A 23,154-nucleotide genomic window follows, 5' to 3' on the forward strand; every position below is an offset into this window, starting at 1 on the left:
ATCTAAAACCATATTATGTCCGATCAGTTTTAAATGTCACTGTGGAGGCTGGCCTTATGATATGTGACTGTTGTGTAACGTAGCACTCTCAGTGGGTGATTTGATATGTAAACGAAATACTCGACACACCAGTAGTTACTATCACTGATGCTATATCCACCCCTGGACTATCTCATAGTACAAATAAATGAAGGCTACAGAAGGCATAGGTAAGTTGGCCCTTTTATTGGAATATTGAAGGAGCTGGGGCCAGAGCGTCAATAGATAAGAGCAATACTTATCTCCTAGCTTAAAACCCAAGGCTATATAAAAGATTGCATTTATTGCAGAATATTTATTGCAACGACTTTTGATAAAATGTAACAAATGTATTTCAATAAATTAATATAATAATATCATAGTTTTCGGTATGTTAAGTGTTACATATAATTTAATAAAAAGCCATTTCATCTTTCCTTTTACCTTTTTATTCAACGTTGGATTGTATTTCGTGTCTAATTATACCAAATCCCAAACGTCTTTATATGTCAATTTTGATCTTAATTCTGATTTGGTTTTGTCCAAATATCATAAATCATCGATGGAGGACTTGAATTGTATCAATATATATTTGATGTTCTGCATCTTACATATTTGTATTGTATTGTTAATGTCACTTTATCAATCTCCTCTTCCTCACAAACATCCTCATATCCGCCTTCCTCCTCAGCTGTGGCAAAAATACATTTACATTTCTACTTGTTCATCCTCTTCCTCGTCGAACTCGCCCTCTTCCTCATGCCGGATTGAAATTTCTGGATGAATATAATTAAAACGTCTTCCTTAATTTTGTAATCTACAGTTAATATGTTTCATTTGCTTCACACTATCGATGGTGGTGGTGCAAGCCAAATTGATTTAAATATCTGCTTGTTCGTCCTCTTCCTCCTCGTCAAACTCTCCCTCCTCCTCTGCTGTGGCATCCTGGTACTGTTGGTACTCAGACACCAAGTCGTTCATGTTGGATTCGGCCTCAGTGAACTCCATCTCGTCCATACCCTCTCCAGTGTACCAATGCAAAAAAGCCTTACGACGGAACATAGCGGTGAACTGCTCGGAGATACGTTTGAATAGCTCCTGGATCGCGGTGCTGTTACCAACGAAGGTACCAGACATCTTGAGACCACGTGGTGGGATATCACAGACGGCGGTCTTGACATTGTTGGGGATCCATTCAACGAAGTAGCTGCTGTTCTTGTTCTGGACGTTCAACATCTGTTCATCGACCTCCTTCATGGACATACGTCCACGGAACATGGCGGCGACGGTCAGATAGCGTCCGTGACGAGGATCACAGGCAGCCATCATATTCTTGGCATCAAACATCTGTTGGGTCAGCTCTGGGACAGTAAGAGCCCTGTACTGCTGGCTACCACGAGATGTAAGAGGAGCGAAACCAGGCATGAAGAAGTGGAGACGGGGGAAGGGAACCATGTTGACAGCCAATTTACGGAGATCAGCGTTCAGTTGCCCGGGAAATCGGAGACAGGTGGTGACTCCGGACATGGTGGCGGAGACGAGATGGTTCAAGTCACCGTATGTGGGTGTGGTCAGTTTGAGAGTACGGAAGCAGATGTCGTAGAGAGCCTCGTTGTCGATACAGTAGGTTTCGTCTGTGTTCTCAACAAGTTGGTGGACGGAGAGGGTGGCGTTGTATGGTTCAACAACTGTGTCTGATACCTGTCATTAGAAATAAATCGTTACATCAATGAAATATTAAGGTTTATCACAAACGCCAACAAAACATCTATCAGAAAGTCGTCCATGGATCACGTTTGATTATAATATACTTAAGCATAAAGTATACAATAGAAAGAAAATATCTTATGATATATTCCGCCTTCTAAACCGACTGTTGCAGTTATAATTATATGTTGTTGTTTAAATTACCTCTGGGTCACTTTCTAATGTCTAGAAGAGATACAAATAGAAGTTCTTATGTCATGGACTTTATGACTTAGGCAATATTTTATATGCGAAAATTTCTGCAGTAGCTCCTTATCATGCCGAGTGCAACTTGCAACATTTAAGTTAAAATAATATTACCTTTGGTGATGGTACTACGGAAAATGTGTTCATGATCCTGTCTGGGTATTCTTCACGGATTTTGGAGATGAGGAGAGTTCCCATTCCAGATCCAGTACCACCACCAAGAGAATGTGTCAGCTGGAATCCCTGGAGACAGTCACAGCTTTCTGCTTCTTTCCTCACAACATCAAGAACGGAGTCTACGAGTTCAGCACCTTCTGTGTAATGTCCCTTAGCCCAGTTGTTTCCAGCACCACTCTGTCCGAACACAAAGTTGTCTGGTCTGAAGATTTGTCCGAAAGGACCAGATCTGACGGAGTCCATGGTTCCGGGCTCCAGATCCACCAAGACGGCTCGCGGAACATATTTGCCTCCTATCAAAATTGAGTACAAAGATTATTTATAATTCAGCAAATTTTATGGTTGTTTCACCACATGTACTGTTCTAAGTTGATATGCAACTTAGTACATTCCTTGGATTTATGTTGGTATTATTAAAAATGTAAAATGAAATGACAGCATTAAATAATGAATTACTCCAAGGCCTAGATGGAAATTACTTAGTACCTGTGGCTTCATTGTAGTACACGTTGATTCTCTCCAGCTGAAGGTCGGAATCTCCGTGGTATATACCGGTGGGGTCAATTCCATGTTCATCGGAAATTACTTCCCAGAACTGGAAAATAAATTAAAAAAAATCATTGATTACCATGTATTGGGACTTTCAATAATACTAAAAAGTAGTATTCTCTTTCATAAGGATGTCACTTAAAGATGCTCCACCGCTGATAAATAGTATTTTTTCACTATGAAAAATAATTAATTGCATCCCGAAAAAATTCCGTGGTACTACATCTTATATAGAATGAAGTAATGTTTGCGCATGCACAAAAGGCGAAATAAATTAGTTATGTTATTTTTTGTGTTAATTAGGCATAAATATATACGATTAAACATAAATTATTGTTCAAATGATGAATATCATTTATGCTATGTCGGCGATGGAGCATCTTTAAAATAGTATGGTATATAAGAAAGCGTTAGTAATTTCGAATTGGAAATAGAAATAGCTCAAACGAAAGCATGGAATGGAATGCAAATTTTATCTCATAAGAATCATTCGATTTTTTAAATGCGACATGATATGATAAAGATAATAACCAGTATGTTAGAGTAATTCATTGAGCATTTTATTCTTTCAAAATGAAGTGAGGAGGAAATATAATTTTTAACGTGGTATGTTTATAAAAGTAACGAGGAATATAATTATGTCTTCGGTAAAATATAACAAATTTTTCGATAAAAAGTTAATGAGATAGTGTCCCTATCATTGTTTACAGATACTTAATATAAATATATAAAAATCAAGTCATATAGGTGCAGTAAATGAAAAATGTCCGACCTCTTCCTTAGATACGATGGTCGATATAAAGGATTAATCTACAAGCCATTTGAAACGGAAGAAATGTTAATGTCTCAATACAAATGTTTGAGCTTTACCGTTATCACCGTAGGCAACTCTTCCATATACACAAAGTGTATCTAACAATATCCCACAAGATGTTATCTTTATCAAGCGAATATCATTTAACTTAAAAATAACTTTCTCTTTTAACATATTCAAGTCAGTTTATAACAGTTTTATGCAACATGCTACAACGCTGCATTCATACAAAATAAACGTTAAAATTTAATATGCATCTGTTGGAAAGCACAGTTTAGCCCTGCTCTGAATGAGGTTCCCGTTGAACGAGCTTGCAGTGAAACTCGTATTGTGCAATACTAAGATAATTCATGCATAAAACATCTGTATACATCGATTGCTATCAGTAATGGACATATGTTGCCAATAACAACTTAATTAGGAAGAACAAGAATTCATATTAGCCAAAATTATATATTTTCCATGTCTAAAGTTACTCGACTATTTATCTTAAAGCTATCGATGTGCTGACGGCTAACTGCTTCTTGATACATGATTTTGTCGATATCTCCAATAAATTGTCGTTATTAACACATAATTACTGATTAATCACTCAACAAAACTTATTAACAGATTCTTTTCATTCCACCATACTAAGTAACTTTACCTCACTAGGAATATCGTTTGACGAAAAGCTTTTTTGATTCGTTATGAACCTCCATTTATTTTTAACATGTCTACACCAAACCCGTTACGTTTAATCTTAATAATTTTATTATTAAAATGTTGAAAAAGTGCTGGTTTAGATGAGAGTGTAAGTGTTGTGTTACCTTGGCACCGATCTGGTTACCACACTGTCCAGCCTGTAAATGTACAATTTCCCTCATCGTGGTTAATTATCCAGCCTGAACTAGTAATTAGATAACGCTCTGTGATCTACTTATTAAACATTCAAACTTTATATATCATCGTTTCTTCATGGATGGTTAAGATCCTTCCGCCGAAGCTTCTGATTGGCTCATACAAAATATGGACTATTTCTTCAAATTACTTTCAGTTTTGTGAGAGATTGCAACCTTCAAAACACAACCTCGATTCAAATAAACGCTTATTTCTTTAGAAATAATTGAAATTCCTAAATCAAAGTTTGTAGATGAAAATGAAATTAGTTTATTGTATTTGTTGGTAGTTACAGTCAGTTTCCATGGCGTAACAATAAACTTGTCGACCAAACATGAACCTGGTACACCTAGAGATTCTGCCAACCGTGGAATTTTTTTTTAATTTCTCTATGCATGTCTGCACCACAGTTAATGCAGGCAGCCCTAGTGTATTTCACGGCTCAGTGTGTTTCGCATGAATATTTGATAATTTACGTCATAACAAAAATAATCGTAATTTGATGATGAATTAAAATAAACTAGCTTATCGATAAAGTATAAATAGCTTTTCAAGCGAAAACCTGTTTAGAATAAGTTTAGGTGGTTAATTGATGTCAACAAGACGTCTTAAGACCTTTACAGTGGTACTGTATATTGATAGCCTTCACGATGTAGGTAATGTTTTTCTATGAAAATTTAAACATAATATTTTGACGAGTTGTAATTTTTCAAAAGTTTCATTGTATGTTTTTAATTTTAAATGATAAAATACGATTACAAAGAAACATTCCATAGCATTGTTCACAGCATGGAATATATACATTGAACTGTTGAAATTCATGAATTCTAAAATCAAGAATATATTAGTAGATAACGGTACCTGGGATTTGACTTCAGGCAAATATCAATAGATTCAAACAGGCCTTAACCAAAAATGTATAAGTTCATGTGAAAGCTTGAGATAATCACCAAACAATGCAATCTAATGAACAGTGCAAACATTGAGATAATTTACATGAAAATTTTAATATAAAAGCATCCACTGTACTAGCATCCTCCATATACCAGGGATTATTATCACTGCCGTTATATCCACCTCTGGACTATGTCATAGCAAAACTGATGGCTCTATACGCAACAGCAATTGGAACTATTGGCCCTTTGATGTACAGCGAATAACGGTACATTGTGTAGGAAGTATCCGTTTGTCTGTGATTGGTCAATTTTCCGCCTGAACTGCCATCAGTTTTGTTAGGTGATATTCTATCAGTGGATATCACGACAGTGATAGTAACCCTTGGAAACTAAAAGTAATAATCTTTGTGGATGTGATTGGTCATTTGTTTCTCCTAATCTGCAATGCGATTGTTATCATATGTTCCACTTGTGGATATAATGGCAATAATAGTAACCTCTTGAATATTGATTATGCTATACCATGTTGGATATCTTTTGGAAAATACGTTTTATAATATATTAAAATTTAAACATGTTTTCCAGATGTTCCTTTTATTGTGACTTGTTGTTCAACAGATAGATGAAATTATTTAAAGACTTCTATTCAGACGAGGATTAAGAGGCTAGAAATTCTGATTGATTATATCTTTAACATCCCCATACTCCATACCTCCCTAATGAAAGCTTTATAACAATGCTGAGGGCTATCCTACCGTAGCAAGCCAGCAAAGTATCTGGTCTCTAACGATATCAATTTGTATTAAACAAAAGAGGAAATATGTACTTTCCTTGAAGTGTTTCAAATTTATATATATTTAAATATCCGGTGAGTGTTTGCTATATAACGTTACCAACGAAATATGACGTTCATATTTCCGTGTATGTTATTTGGATGCGTACTAATACATTAACGGTGATTGAGCACTGGTCCGATCAGCAAATACACACTTTATGTCCTAATTTCATATTTTGTTAATTTACATAATTATATGATTAATATATAATTTTAACATTTAGATATCTGTAATATCTCATGGACTCCGGATGAAAAGATGATGTCATTGTAGAACTATTTTTTTGCGCTATGGAAGTAAACACAATTTTCTGCTAAGTCTGAATTGGCTGGTACATTATTTAGTCTGTTCCGGGACTGTTCCAACCGTACGTCAATACACATAGGCAGCATATCCTCCACAACCCCAATATCCGTAGTCATCTATACAGTCAATATGCATGAACAAAATATCCACATCGTAATTATGCAAGGATAGAGAAACCTCAGAGTCAATGCGCATGGTCAATGCGCATGGTCATATATGCACAGAGTCAATGCGCATGGCCAATATATGCACAACATCAATGTTCATGGTCATATATGCAAAAGGTCAATGTGCATGGCCAAAATATGTACAAAGCCAATGTCCATGGTCATATATGCACAACATCAATGTTCATGGTCATATATGCAAAAGGTCAATGTGCATGGCCAAAATATGTACAAAGCCAATGTTCATGGTCATATATACAAAAGGTCAATGTCCATGGCCAAAATATGCACAACGTCAATGTTCATGCTCATATATTTCCATTCAACATTCAGTTTCCCGTTTAATCTATGTTAAACCAGATGGGCAATATCTGGCTATGAACTCCAATCTGGTCAAGCGTATGAATATTTGACGTTTCCGCCGCGTCACTGACAATGTATACACTGTATACTTACGCCTATACATAACGGTCAAATATTTTTAAAAGTGGTTTTACAGTTGTGCGGTCTATGAAATCTAACGGTATTATCGTGTTGACAAAATAGCATGTATTAAAGAATACTATCGCTTAAATTTCATTTGTTCGCTTGTTTCAAACCGTTTTGTGTTGAACTATATTCAGAAGCTGATGCTATGGCTGTTCCGTTTATTGAACTTGGTGACGTCAACACTAGCGCAAGCGGGAAATTCAAAAGATATACATGTATAGTTTTGAATTTGAATGATCGTAATGGAAATATAAGTAATAAACTGTTACCAGATTGGACATACAGTTGATATGAAGCCCATCCGGAAGGAAGATAAATAGAATGGCGCCCTTATTCTATTTACCTTCCTTCCGGATGGGCTTCATATCAACTGTATGTCCAATCTGGTAACGGGCGCCATTCTATTTATCTTCCTTCCGGATGGGCTTCATATCAACTGTATGTCCAATCTGGTAACAGTTTATTGCTTAAATATGCAAAAGGTCAATGTGTATGGCCAAAGAGCATAATGTCAATATGCACGGCAAAAGTACACAATGTCATTGTCTAGGGCCAACATATACACAACATCAATTTGTATGGCCAAAAAAGTATACACATCGTCAATAGGCATGGCAAGATATGCACAACGTCAAAATAAATGGCCAAAATAGGCACACCGTCAATGTACATGGCCAAAATAAAATCTGCAAAACGTCAATATGCATGGCGAACATATGCATAACCTTACCATAGATAACCAATATATGCTCAGCTTTAATTTGCAAGGCCAAAATATGCATAACGTCAACATAAATCGAGAAAGAATTCTCACCGTCAATATGTCAAGATACGTTAACTTATACTCCGTCAATGGACGGATTTTTGTCGACAAAGTGTGTGACTTTATCAAAAGGTTGACACAGACCTGCATGTTGATGTGCCACAATATAATATCAAACTCAATATTTAATCCCAGACAATTAAAAAAAATAAACATCAGATTTATTATACATATTTTTACCATCCACAAATTTGGTTAATGTATCGGAGACCATTTTTGTCCTTTGGTATATTAAACTTGGAAAAAAAAGTGATATATTGTCCCTGATACACAGACGCAATTTTTGAAATGTGAGATATGTATTTATCTCCATACTGTCAAGCTACAACAACTTATATAATTTTAAAGGTATACTACGCTCCCCTTCAATATATATGAACACACTATCCGTGCCATCATTATACGTGAATAAGTATCGTAAATATATGTTTACAAAATAATCCCAACTACCTCCATATCATCCAAAGAGTGTCCATACCGTGGAAACAATTATATACATATATCTATTTGAACTTACGTTTAGACATTTATTGTGACGTCATAATTTTGCGAGCACAACGTCATTGTTTAAGAGAAAACGACGTGAGATGTATACTTAAAATAATGACGTACCAATCGATACCTACTTGCAAGCGCAGATACTTATTTATTATGAAAAAATGAATATCGCTTTTTAGTCTAAAAAGGTTTATATGGAGCCAATGACTTAACTAAAAGATACTTCCTATTTGATTGGCTTAGCCATAACTTAAGTATAAGATTGTCTGATGATTCTTGAGCTAGAGCAAAATAGGCATCAGACAACAAAGAGAAAAAAACAAAGCGTCACATGAGTAGGAAAAAACTAATCTACGAGTTCAAAACAAAAGGAAAGCATTGTTTTCTTCCAAATTCTTTATTTCAACGACTTTTGATAAAATGTAACATTTCTTTAAAAAACAAATAGGTTTTTATCACAGTTTTAGTATAAAAGATTGAACATATATTTTGATTGGCATGAACTAAATTTTCGCTTATTTTCTTCAAACTTTTCTTTGGAAACTGAAAATAGATTTTGCATGGACAGCGTTATGCCATTTCAGCTTAACTGCTTAAATGCCGGATTGAAATTTCTGGATAAATATAATTAAAACGTCTTCCTTAATTTTGGAATCTACAATTTATATATTTCATTTGCTTCACACTATCGATGGTGGTGGTGCAAGCCAAATTGATTTAAATTTCTGCTTGTCCGTCCTCTTCCTCCTCGTCAAACTCTCCCTCCTCCTCTGCTGTGGCATCCTGGTACTGCTGGTACTCAGACACCAAGTCGTTCATGTTGGATTCGGCCTCAGTGAACTCCATCTCGTCCATACCCTCTCCAGTGTACCAATGCAAGAAAGCCTTACGACGGAACATAGCGGTGAACTGCTCGGAGATACGCTTGAAGAGTTCTTGGATGGCAGTGCTGTTACCAATGAAGGTACCAGACATCTTGAGACCACGTGGTGGGATATCACAGACGGCGGTCTTGACGTTGTTGGGGATCCATTCAACGAAGTAACTGCTGTTCTTATTCTGGACGTTCAACATCTGCTCATCAACCTCCTTCATGGACATACGTCCACGGAACATGGCGGCGACGGTCAGATAGCGTCCGTGACGAGGATCACAGGCAGCCATCATGTTCTTAGCATCGAACATCTGTTGGGTCAACTCTGGGACAGTAAGAGCCCTGTACTGCTGGCTACCACGAGATGTAAGAGGAGCGAAACCAGGCATGAAGAAGTGGAGACGGGGGAAGGGAACCATGTTGACAGCCAATTTACGGAGATCGGCGTTCAGTTGACCGGGGAATCGGAGACAGGTGGTGACACCGGACATGGTGGCGGAGACGAGATGGTTCAAGTCACCGTATGTGGGTGTGGTTAGTTTGAGGGTACGGAAGCAGATGTCGTAGAGAGCCTCGTTGTCGATACAGTAGGTTTCATCTGTGTTCTCAACAAGTTGGTGGACGGAGAGGGTGGCGTTGTATGGTTCTACCACGGTGTCTGATACCTGATATAAGAAAGATGAATAAGACGAATTTTAACACATCTTTACAATTTATAAAACATAAAATGTTATCACATAAATATTTCATAGCTTGTTCCTACAAAATATGTAAAAAGAAAACTTCTATGAAAAACGTTTTCAAAAGATTTAAATAAACCTTTTAGAAGTATTAAACATAAGGGAATATTCTAACAATATGTTCCGCCAGCTCAACTGACTGTTGTAATTTCGATTAGGCGATGGTGACAGTAAAATTACCTTGGGTGATGGTACAACGGAGAATGTGTTCATGATCCTGTCTGGGTATTCTTCACGGATTTTGGAGATGAGGAGAGTTCCCATGCCGGAGCCGGTACCACCACCAAGAGAATGGGTAAGCTGGAATCCCTGAAGACAGTCACAGCTTTCCGCTTCTTTCCTCACAACATCAAGAACGGAGTCTACGAGTTCAGCACCTTCTGTGTAATGTCCCTTAGCCCAGTTGTTTCCAGCACCACTCTGTCCGAACACAAAGTTGTCTGGTCTGAAGATTTGTCCAAAAGGACCAGATCTGACAGAGTCCATAGTTCCGGGCTCCAGATCCACCAAAACAGCTCGGGGAACGTATTTGCCTCCTATCACAATTGATAAAAAAGGAATTATGATTAAGCAAATTTATTGAAAATTAAAAAAAGAAATATATAAAAATTAAAAATACATGAAATGGGATCAAAAATTTAAGCATGAGTCTAAATAAACAACAATCATTTTTTTGCTTGTCAGTAAGACCACAACAATAATATAAATGTTGATACAATGCAATCCATAAAGAACAATGATGGATCCACAATCAATTTTAACGATTTCAACACGTCTAAAAAGCAACATATGCTTCATTTCTATGGCGATAAATGATAAGCCTACCTGTGGCTTCATTGAAGTACACATTGATTCTCTCCAACTGAAGGTCGGAATCTCCATGGTATGTACCGGTGGGGTCAATTCCGTGTTCATCGGAAATAACTTTCCCAGAACTGCAAAACAGATTAAAAAGTCATTCGTAAACTCTTGCAAGTATGGAACTTTCAACAATAAACTCAAAATATTGTACACGAACCTTTATTACACATATGACTATAGAAAAAGTTTAATACGTTTAAAACCTTTAACTGTACTCTTCAACAAGTTATAAAAAAACCGTCTCAGACTAATGGTATGTCGATACCAACATTGAATAAACGGCCCTTTAATGACTCATTAAAGATGTGAAATGAATCAAAACTTGAAATATATCAAACAAAATATAAAACACATACAATAACACAGAAATCTTTCATAATTTGTTGGTTTGAGTAGTTTAATGATTTGAAAAGTATACACATTTATCCTAGTTGAGTTTAATCTCAAACTACCTTAGAACTACGGATAAGCAATTCACTTTAAAATGACGTGAGGAGGGAATATATACTTTTCGAGGGTAATATATTTCATAATTCGTACTATCGTTTGAATGTAATGAAAAATAATAGATTGTGTTCCCTATTGTTTACAAATCTAGAGATCAAGTTCTCTACTGAAACTTATCTCTATGTTCTAGTCTTAAGAATGTCTACCTTACGTACAAATTGTATCTCATTAGAAAATCTCTTTATCTAATAAATGTTAGTTACCTGAAATAGCTTTTTATTATTAGTATTATTTCTTTTTCTTCTTTGTTAGAAAATATTTTACATCATTAAAATTGGTGTAGTTGAATACGATATTCGTTTTACTTCATAACACAATGTACAGTGTTTTCAATGAATTCAATTCAACACTATGCAAAACATACCAGTCCCATATAGTGTTAGTTGTGTAACTCTCTAATTCACAGAAAAATATAAATGTGTAAATTTGTACAGTTATATATTTGATTCAATATTATTTTCTACGTTGATATTGATCTATCGTATAATAAATATTTATACCTGTAGAATTCTGATGTAGAGATCTAACACTTTCGTTCCCGTTGAACAAGCTTGTTGTGAACTTTGTATCGCCACACATACTTAGCTTCTATTCGTCAAACATCTATTTACATCGATTACTAACATCGATGGACATATGCCAATAAAAATGTAATTCGGAATGCTAGAATTCACATTAGCCACGACTATATTTTCGTTTTGGATTTAACTCAGAGGGACCCATTAGTTTAAATTTGTATTGAGTGTGGGATGTTATAGCGTACGTACACAAGTCTGAATTCTAACCTGACTTGGCCCTAAGCTTAGTCACCTGTTGTTCAGAAATACGTTAGGGATTTAAACATCCCGGCGTATGAATATCGAACTGATCCCCAGCCTAGCAACCTTAATAACATCCCACAACAAACACATAGACATATCTAACATGTAGGTAAAGGTATTAATTTCATATCTAAAGTCTGTTTCTCTTAACAAACCTGAATTGTCCTGTACTATATATGGCGGTAAATATCCGGTATCGTTAGTAAGACATATAGTTATATACCATTGATGAAATTTTAAACATGTGTTGGAATGAGTCCTTTGCTAATAAATTTTAGGTTGAATTCAAAATAATTTCTTATTTGCTTCTTATGTTAAATGTTGCTACTAATTAGGTAGAATTAAATGTAAAAGCTTATGCTGCTTCTTATGATCGAACTATTGACACCCATAGCAACAAATTAACATCAGCATCATAGCTTGATAACCAAGGAAGTAAAATCATAAACAATAGAAACAACAGGTTCCTTCGGATGTATTTGTGGAAATGTTTATACATAACAATGTTATACAACATTTATTATTTACCTTTATTAGTAACAATAAAAGTGTTTTACATTAAAATTTAACATTTTAAAATTAGCCTGACAATATCGCTTGTATACCCTGGTAACTATGGAAATGGTAATTAATGAAGGTATCGATGTTATATATTTTCCTATGGTGTTCGTGAAATATACATTATGTATACACAATATTGAAGACTCATGTGATAGCAGAAAGGCATTGCGGCAAAGTCTAATTTTTAATTACAACTTTAGATATAGGCCATGGGAACTATGAAAAATTTTGTTATGATCTTGTATGCATTCTTTTTAAACATCTGCATTCTTTTTTGTCAAACAATACAAAGTAACATATTTTGTGCGTGATAAAATCTGAAATATATATTGTATAATTGAACTTTTAGTATAGTGATTGTACATTAAAATTATTTTTCATATTCTTCAGGTCTGTATTTATCTGTATATACCAGGTGTATCAACATAGCTCTCCAGAATACATTATGAAGTGTGGTATACAACCTTAATAGCAAACAGGATCAATAGTAATTCGTGCCTGCTTGTTTAGATTTTGACAGTGGGTCCTTATAAATACTTCATATTCGTGTCACCAAATGTGCTCATAAATAGTCACTCCACACACGAAATTAAAGGGAAGGTTGCCCATTCTCCTGATCGAACTGATAAAGAACAATTTTGAAAAAAATATCAAATCACGGTAGGTCTATACTGTGTTACAATCATTGTTTACTTAGTAACTCTAACATAACATCTTTTGTTAAAATAATATTTGCAAAATATGGTTAAACTGAACAAAATGATTCACCAACCAAAGCAAAAATGTATTTTGGAAATGAGATCGAGGATGTAAGAGCCAAAGATAATGCCAATATGTCAATTTTGGACCTTATGAGATTCATAATATGTTCTTCAAGGACCAATTTACGAAAATACAGAAGCAAGGTTATTAATGGCCCTAAGCTGTTACTTTATTTTGATTGGATTATTATGAACATTAAAGATAACTCTTTTCTGCAATTACCTTTCTATCGAACAAGGAATAAAAGGGGACAGGGACATTAGTGCTAATTACAGGCAATAAAAATGTCTCTTTTTAAGAAATATGAAATCTGAATGTCATTTTAATACCTTTTCGCAAATTACAGCAAAATAGACTGAAAATTTCTTTCATTCAAAGAGTAAATATTAAAACATAATTCTGCCTGATTTTATAAAACATTTGAACCTGTTTGAAATAAAGATGGCCGCCCGGGTGAGAGTGCTCACTGACACAGAATCTTCCCAAGCGCCTAGGCTACCTATCGGGAATGACATCAATTCAATCAATACCCAATACAGAATGTAGGGTGAGACCGTCGTGTGTGTAGGTCATACCGTACTACCCATTCCTCTGATAAAGTCACTTGTGGTCGGACACGTTATAGACCATAAATTCCTATCAATGCCGGATGTGTCTTTATGACTTGCTGTTTCATGTTTTCGCGCCTGTCCGGTGGATAAAGAATATGACCAGTTAGAACCGTCAGTTCAGGAATACAGATTGTTTATTTCAATATAGAACACTATTTATTAAATTATCTATGAAACTGGCAAATTACAAAACAAAAAAATAAGAAAATAAAATTTAAAAAAAAAATATGATTTCAAAATGTTCGAAAATATCACGAAATGTATATAACTTAAATGTGTGCTATTATAGGAGAAACTAATGAACCTTTTTGAAACATTAAGCTTGTTATAACGAATTTCTTTTTCATCTAAATGGAAGATGCTTTTAAAAGGTTTTCGTTGTCTTGTTGCTATGACAACGGAGGTCGTTTTGACTGCTTTACATCTCAGTTAATGTTTTGTCTCAAATACAGTACATTACAAGGAAATGTCAGGATGATTCACAAAGAGAAAAATCTTAAGTTTGGAACTTTATTTCCCTTCGTAGTATTTTATCAGGACCTTATGATCAAATTAATATAAATTAGACTTTTATATACCTTATCCCCACATCGTTATATACCTATATATATTGTGACTAATTTAACTGCAGCTTTTGATGAAATACGATAACGGAGAGATTATTTGAATAAAATCGGTTATTTTCAAAATCACCGCACTAAATAACCGATATTTTCAAATGTTCTTTTTTCATAGACTGATATTCAATATTGTGATGAGTACCGAAGAAGTGCTGGTTTAAATGAGAGTGTAAGTGTTGTGTTACCTTGGCACCGATCTGGTTACCACACTGCCCAGCCTGTAGATGTACGATTTCCCTCATCTTGGTTAATATTCCAGCCGGTCCTTGTAATTCTTTAATGCTCTGTGACCTTCTTTTTACATTCAAACTTTTTATATCATCGCACCTTCATGGATGATGAGCATCCTTCCGCCGAAGCTTCTGATTGGACCATACAAAAGATGGACTATTTCTTCTAATTGCTTTCAGTTTTATGAGAGATTGTAACCGCCATAAGACAAACTCGATGCATGTCTGCACTAATTTCTTTAAAATTAATTGAAATTTCAAAATAAAACATTATAGAAAGTGAAATTAATCTATTGTGTTTGTTGGTAGTTACAGTCAGTTTCCATGGCGTATCAATAAACTTGTCGACCAAACATGAACCTGGTACACCTAGAGATTCCGTCAACCGTGGAAACATATTAGTGTTTTTGAACTTCTCTATGCATGCCTGCACCAGCGTAAATGCAGCCCTAGTATATTTCACGGTAGAGTGCTTCTCGGGTGAATAGATAATTTGATGATGAATAGTAATTAAATGGTTGATCGATAAAGTATAAATACCATTTTAATCGAAAGCCTGTTTAGAATGAATAAGTATAAGTGTTGTAATTTATCAACACGTCTTTATGTCAACAAGATTCCCGTAGACTCTATACAATTGTAGATTGATAACATCTATGGTGAAATCTTCTAAAGATCTTTTGATAAAATTTGTATTAACAAAATGTTTGATAGGTATAAGGTTTTTCTGAATTTCACTGCATGCATTAGAAATTCAGCCAAAATGATATTGCAAAACAGCGTCCAATAACATTGTAGAGTGCTTGTAATTATGGTAATATATACTTGCAATAAACAGAAATGGGCATTAACATAGCAGCAACACATGATGAGTTACTATTTTTATCTGTATAACCGTTTTAAGTAGTTATAACAGTTGCTGGGATTTTATTTAAGAAAATATCACTTCATCGGGTCGCGCATAAGTTCAAATCAACTTGTGAGGCAGTCTCAAAATAATGCAATATACATGTATACAATATTATCAAACCTATCAGCATTATAGATATTGATATAATCCAGGTGAAAGCTGTAGCAAACAATCGATTATACTGGATTCAACTTTCTACGTGAAAGATGTAAACAAAAAACTACTATACTGGATAAACTATGTTAATGCTCTTGGGAATTAGATTTATATACAAAGTTTTCCAGGTCATTTAATGATTATGAATTATTCCGCATGAATGAAATTATTTTTATAGGCGATTATCATGAGGTAAGAGATTTTGATTGATTATACCTTTCCTTTGTATTTTAGTTATATATATATAAACAATAGTATGTCGTCATAGATTTATACTCAATGCCAACTAACATTGACTCCAATTGAATGAAACTGTTTTTTCAAAAGAGCATTTGCTATCTTTTTTCCGTGATTAAGAAAATTTCGAGCAGATAAATATTGATACTATTATATGTTACATTAAGAATCGCCAATATTTGACTTTGATACTGCTATATAGTAGAGTAACTTTTCATACATATTTGGAAATAGTGAGATACTTTTATCAGTGAAAGTATGGCGTTCATCCGCCAGGTAAGTATCCTATTTGAGAGGATGACATTCGTTTTGGGGTATTAAAACTTTAAACCCTAACTCAACTGACACGTAACGTTTTTCTGATATTAACAAGCATGATCATGATGAATCAATATTCTGTCTACTTAGAATGGCAATGTTGGTAGAACTCTTGTATCTTTAATAGACCCAGTCAATAACTTATGTCTCATAGGTATGAATATTATAGGAGATGCTCGAAATTGCCTGACAACTTCTAACTGGACTACTTCCATTACACATGACAGTCCATTAGGACAATTGAATACGCTGGTTAAAGCCTATATTACGTTGCTGTACTCTATCTTTACGTGCATGGTAAGCATCTAACGGAATAATTTTCCTTTCGAACTAAATGATAGATCGCTCTCGCGTGTCATCATGTATTTATCATTTGCACGGAATAATGTTTCGTTGAAACGCAATCACAAAGAGGACTCATCATGGTGGTACAGCTGAATCATTTATTAACAGACATGTAAAATATGTCATTTGTGTTACACCTTTGAAATTGTACATCCTCGATATCTCAGGGGTTTCTATCATGTTCGTGATATCCACAACAGCAGAAAAAACCTGACCAATCACAGGCATGTTAGACTTTCTTTGAATATAAACAGAGAACGACATACAACTTCAGAGCCATACTGTGTTCCTTATCTAATTATTTTGATTTACATCAAAAGCAGAACTATACAACTCATCTGTTGTCGCACACAAAGCCTTCAGTTTTATTATGACATATTTCATAGATGGTATAACGACATAAATACAACCCCTTGGAATATAAAGGAAAGTTTTTGTCTCTCAATTTGTGAATTTTAAAAAAAATGAAATATCTATATTTCTCGAAGTTACTTTCTTGGATACCACAGTAACGTTGCATGCGCACTACATTGCATAATATATATTAGTACTTGTTTAAGCAGCCAACGTAAGTTCATCTTCGCTTGACAAAGTAGTTCAATACGATAAACTTCTTTTTAAATCTTGGTAAGCGAAGATGACGAAAGTCATCTATACTGGCAATGAACTCGCATGGATCGAGACAGAATTGCCCTAACATATATTATGTACGTAGATTGTGTTTAGGTTGGACTAAATAACATCTGTATATAAAGGAATGATGGCGTGCATGATTTCCCTTGAACCAAAGCGACAAGGAGGAATTCCATTATTTTGTAAATCGATGAAGGGATAGTCACCATACATCTCATTCAATACACTAGCAAAACATGTTTTATACACTCTCTGATATAGACATCCTTACAAGATGCTCAACAGGACACATTAGGTTATATATCTTTTCAAGAAAATCAAAATGCATATCTACTCATGGAGTATGGAATCGCGACCAGTATAACATGATTATTATTCAGCTTAGCCTCACAAAGGAGAACCATTATTGTCAAAGGTGACTGTCCCTGATCTAGAAGATACTGGTCTACTTACATAAATCTCTCTGAGGACTGAAATCGACTCGAGCCTTATATTTCCCGTGGACAATTCATTGCTTGAGATTTTCTCCGTCTTTGAGGTGTGGGCCCAGAGTACGTTAATAACTCTCGATAAATGAACCTTAATCATAAATTACAATATCTTTAGAATGAGTTGTTATAGTTTGATATTACTATTTATGATATACAAATTTTTTGTTAATCTAATGTTGATCTCACGTGATTCAGTAGAAATACTTTAAATGTATTTACAATGAGGGCAAACTGATATTAGCTGAAATTTGCCAACGCGAATCTCGCCAGAATATGAGGATACTTAAAAATTTACATTTAAACTATTTTTCACATAAATATTTGTGTTTGCCAGTTCTGATGTGATCAACTATGAAAAAGGATAGATTGGTTATGCAAACACCATATCTACATTATCGACATTTCTAATTTATTAGTGTATATATTTGCAATCTTTCTAATAACGTAGAAATTGTTACCTGGTTCGATCACAATCCCGGGCTAAAATATGTCAAAATATTTCAGTTAATCAATAACAATGATTACAATGCAATAAAATACGACAACGAATCACATTTTTTATGTTCTAGGTAGCACGGAATATATTCAAGCACTCATATAACCTTGGATATCATATTTGATATTTATGTTGTCTTCGTCCTCATCGACTCGTTTCGAGTATAACTGTAGCTTTGGTCACCTTCTATTCGACTACTTATATACTTATATTACCTATATTTGCCCTGATAAACATAATATGAGTGAAGTAGAGTCATTATCGTGTTTTACATAGTTTTGATACAATCATGTTGTTCCTAGCAACCAGATTTGAGTATTAACGTTTCCCCTGGTACCCTTTCCGAATGCTTGCGTTGTCTGTAGTAACCACAGACTCTATTTAAATTCTGACGTTGCCCACGGTTACTAGTCTCGAATACTGACGTTGTCCCTAGTTACCCAGACTCGATTTGAGTACTGAAATTGTCCATGGTTACTGGTCTCGAATGCTGACGTTATCACTGAATACCACAGAATCAATCTGAGTTATGACGTTGCCCATGGTAACCAGTCTCAAATACTGATGTTGTCCCTAGCAACCAGACTCGATTTGAGTATTGAAGTTGCCCATTGTTACTAGTTTGAATACTGATGTTGTCTTTAGTTATCACAGACTTCATTTTAATACTGGCGTTAGAGCTGGTTATCAGACTCGAATACTGACATTGTTCTTGGTTACCATAGACTCGAATAGAGTACTTTTATATTCCCTGGTTACCATGGCCTCAGTGTGAGTACTAACATTGCCCTTTTGACCTACTTAAGTATATTTATATATCGTAAACAAATCAAAGAAATATTGATTGGAAAGTGTAACATCAAGGCTTACGTGGATTTACAAAATAAATATAACTTGTGGGTGAAGTCCCGCGATCAATAAAGTTGGAAAGGCTCTCGTGTTTAAGTCCCGTGTACATCTTGTGGAGTAGGTAATGCACAACACTTGTCCTTTAACTCCAGTCGCGCCAGGCAGCGATGGGAAGCCGTGTGTGTGTGTGTGTGTACTGTTTTTATTTATTGTTTGTCAGATTTGAATTTCAAATATTTAATGTTTGTTTGAGATTACGTGCTAACACTAAGCTTTTGTTGTTTATATAACGTCATGCTACCGATTCAAAAGTCATTTGTGCTGGATCTACATAATAAACACTGCTAAGTTAAAGATTACCCATACTTATTTGTTTAAAAGAATTGAGCAATAGTCCCTTATATTGAATTTGTATTAAACTTTTATTGTATTACATAAAAACAGGGGCGTCGCCTGTAATACAGTTGTGCTTTGAGACAGGTTCATACCAAATTGACCTCTAGCTACTGGTTAAACAGTACATTAGAAATGAACAGAATTTTTCTAAGATTCAATATCATATTCTATAGAAATATGAAGATTCGACTCATTGCAATATTTGTAGTTGATGGTAATAGTTTATGTATTATATTGTTGTTAGTATTATATAATACCAAATCAACGTCAGATTTGTCCTGGTATAAATTTGCCGGCATAGAATAATAATAGCAAATCAAAGAAACGATCTAATTAAAGTATTGATTAAAGAATAAATCCTTATCTTACTTAAAAAAATAAAATCGTCATATGTAATTACTAATTAAGTTGCGTTCATATCTATGTTAATGATTTGTAAGGGGACAATTGAGATCTTGTGTGAACCGCCAAGTACAATACATGTCAAGTATAAGGCAGATCTATCGGTACGAGTGTTAGTATAAGCTGTTAGGGCTATAATTATTATATAATTATGTAATATAAGACCGACATCATATCCGTTTGAAGGGGATAAAACAGCTTATTTAACTCCGCATTATCCAATGGTGACGCAACGAATTATCCTTACTCGGCTAACATAAATAACTAGGTGTAATTAAGATAATCTTACACAGCTCTAGACAATAATACATAAGGACCACATCCACAATCACAGAGCCAAAAATCAAACTCAATATCTTTAAAAAGAAAACAAAAATGAGCGTAATAGATAAGTTCAGTCCTAAACGACATGCGACGAATACATTTACTGATTTATGGTTGACCATACAAATATTGATTAAATCTTTGAAGTAAAGGAGCAAGAACATATAACAAAAACGCTTAGGTTAATATCACAGACGGACATAAGCTTTTCGATCACAACAAAAAAAAATCATCTGCATTAAATATTCAAGTTTGAATGTTTAATGTGGTAGATTTTATGATTGAATCCTTGTCTATTCCCAAAACAAAAACAAAAAGGCAAAAAACGAATTATGTGAATATTTCTTGTGGAATACGTTTGAATGAAGGTTTTGTAATATACAAAGTGGGCCATATCCACTTTAATGTTTGTCCTATGTCGATGTGATTAAGTTGTCCCTATCGGTAGTACACTAACGTTCCTGTGCACGATGTAGAAAGCACAACACTCTATCCCTTGTTCCCATGTTGAACATCCATCAGTAATGCAAAAATTCCAATACAGCCATATAAAGTGGTCATTGTTCATCTGTCATAAATCTATAGTATAACAAAGGTGCTCGAACGTGAGCCGAGATTGATTATTCCGCCAGCATTTTAAATTCTTTGTACACTTGGCTGGCCTTACTGATCTGGGATGTCAGGTTACCTGCATCGATGTTTTTGTGGTGGTACTTAAAGCGACATACTCGACAATGGAATGGAGATATATTGTAATTTATGATCATGGGATCTAACATGAATGCCAGAATCATCATGCAACGAATTGATCAAATGAAAAGTTTTGCTAAATTAACTAAAAACTACAAAGAGATAAGTTAGGGTTATAGACATTGAAATTCTGCTTCACTTCAATGTTCGATTTTATCTCTGGATTTTGATTTTCTTGCTAGCTAGTCCGCTAACCCTACTTACATATTAGACAAAAAAAGCCAGATTTAGCGGGGTGCCTGCTAGTGATCGGATATCATAGGCCCAAACCTTGATCTAGTTCTTATAAATACTTTACTTTGAGGTATTGCGTCTTTATCATCATTCTATTCATCTGTCCCTCTTTCTTTATATTCCAAACATTTATTTTACAATAATGATCTACCTTGATTTTATTAAGCTATGACTATTAACAGGTATAATTTCTTAATATGCCTTGTCGAGATAGTCACCACGCACAACAAGTCAAAATGCCGCTGTGTATACCCAAATATTTTTTTAGAAAATAATTGATACCATTATACGACTGTAAACAAGGCGGATTAACTGAATAGGATTATTGAGGCCGGGCATTCAGCGTAAGCTTTCGGATAGAGGATACGGTGGGGTCGCTCGATATTGCGTGTCTAGATTCTGTTGTTTACAACGGTACCGATTTCACAATAAACGATGCTTCAAATGACTCATATTATCCGGTTGCTATTGTTTTAAACTTTGGTAGGCCGTACAACAAATATAGATGTTTTTATGTGGGATTTAATATGTATACAATGTTCTTTAGGGGAGCCAATTTTATTGATACCTAAATTAACTGTAAATATTTAACAAAACAAACCGTCGGTAAGCATGTTTTTTTTCACACATAAACACAGTGTATATTTTCACATCATTAAAGTCAGAAGCTCAGTAATTCTCTGAAACACAACTATTCACAAGTAATATGTTTATAACTTTATATAATTTATCGTTATTGAACTATATCATAGTCAGTCCAACGTATATATGAAAGCGTTATTGTCAGCAAGATCCAGTGATTGCGAATTTACGTATTTGCGAATGTTAAAATTAAAGACTCAAAAAAGAAATAATGAACATATGCCTTCATGAACAATTATTTGCACATGCCATTTTTACATATCTTATATTGGGAAACAAGAAAGCAAGCTATGGTAAATGCTGATTTTCGCCCCCAAAAAGCCATCAACCACAATGCGATAAAGATGTCGCTGCATCTGTCTCGGGTCAGATTCTTTAGTTTGTCATAACCGACAAGGTACATTGCTATACAAACCATCATTTGCAAAGATGCATTCATCACTAGAAGAGACTTGGCTCATGTTACCTTATCAACATTCTCAAAGAAGCAACGATGGATAACGCATTATTTTTCTACAGGCCTCATCACACAACATACGCAAAGGTGGTAGTCACATGCACAATACCAAGGTATCATCTAGATTTGGAACCAACAAGACAGTTTTGATGAGCGCATATTTTGGTGGGAACGTTATCCTATGTTCTTACAGGGTGTTATATTTACTGTGTGATAAATATTTACTTTCCCTTTAATATGTGTGTACGGCGAGTGATGTCCTTTGTTTGTTGAAGACCTATTGACCGCTATTGGACACTCTATCGATAAGTTGACGATTACCCACACGTGTCCTTATAAAATTGGACTGAGTAAAGCGTCCCTGGTAACGGACAATCGATACCTATGTAACACACACCAATACATATCTCCTCACTTATACACAACAATTTCGCAGAAAAATTATAAAAATTTTCACTATCTAATAATTTTGTTTTCACATTTTATCCATTTTTGTTTTAGGTGTTTTGCTGATATTATCAG

General features: G+C 34.7%; 2 protein-coding genes across 3 annotated transcripts; both read right to left on the bottom strand.

Annotated features, from left to right (window-relative positions):
• Window positions 1–203: 203 nt before the first annotated feature.
• On the bottom strand, window positions 204–15,082 carry LOC138308319 (tubulin beta-4B chain-like). 2 transcript variants are annotated; one of them, XM_069249314.1, is made up of 4 exons: window positions 14,948–15,082; window positions 2,635–2,743; window positions 2,086–2,441; window positions 204–1,719 (listed from the first exon to the last, which is right to left on the bottom strand). In XM_069249314.1, exons 1-4 carry the CDS (start codon window positions 15,002–15,004, stop codon window positions 898–900), a joined length of 1,344 nt encoding a protein of 447 aa, XP_069105415.1. In that variant the 5' UTR covers window positions 15,005–15,082; the 3' UTR covers window positions 204–897. The 2 variants fall into 2 exon arrangements, with proteins under 2 accessions (XP_069105415.1, XP_069105414.1); XM_069249313.1 differs by lacking the exon at window positions 14,948–15,082 and adding an exon at window positions 4,321–4,479.
• LOC138308320 (tubulin beta chain-like) lies at window positions 8,784–10,975 on the bottom strand. The gene is made up of 3 exons (XM_069249315.1): window positions 10,845–10,975; window positions 10,200–10,555; window positions 8,784–9,944 (listed from the first exon to the last, which is right to left on the bottom strand). The coding sequence occupies exons 2-3, from the start codon at window positions 10,503–10,505 to the stop codon at window positions 9,123–9,125; spliced, it is 1,128 nt and encodes a 375-aa protein (XP_069105416.1). The 5' UTR covers window positions 10,506–10,555; window positions 10,845–10,975; the 3' UTR covers window positions 8,784–9,122.
• Window positions 15,083–23,154: the final 8,072 nt, after the last annotated feature.

The sequence above is a fragment of the Argopecten irradians genome, chromosome 14, assembly GCF_041381155.1.
Source record: "Argopecten irradians isolate NY chromosome 14, Ai_NY, whole genome shotgun sequence".
In the NCBI taxonomy this organism is placed as follows: domain Eukaryota; kingdom Metazoa; phylum Mollusca; class Bivalvia; order Pectinida; family Pectinidae; genus Argopecten; species Argopecten irradians.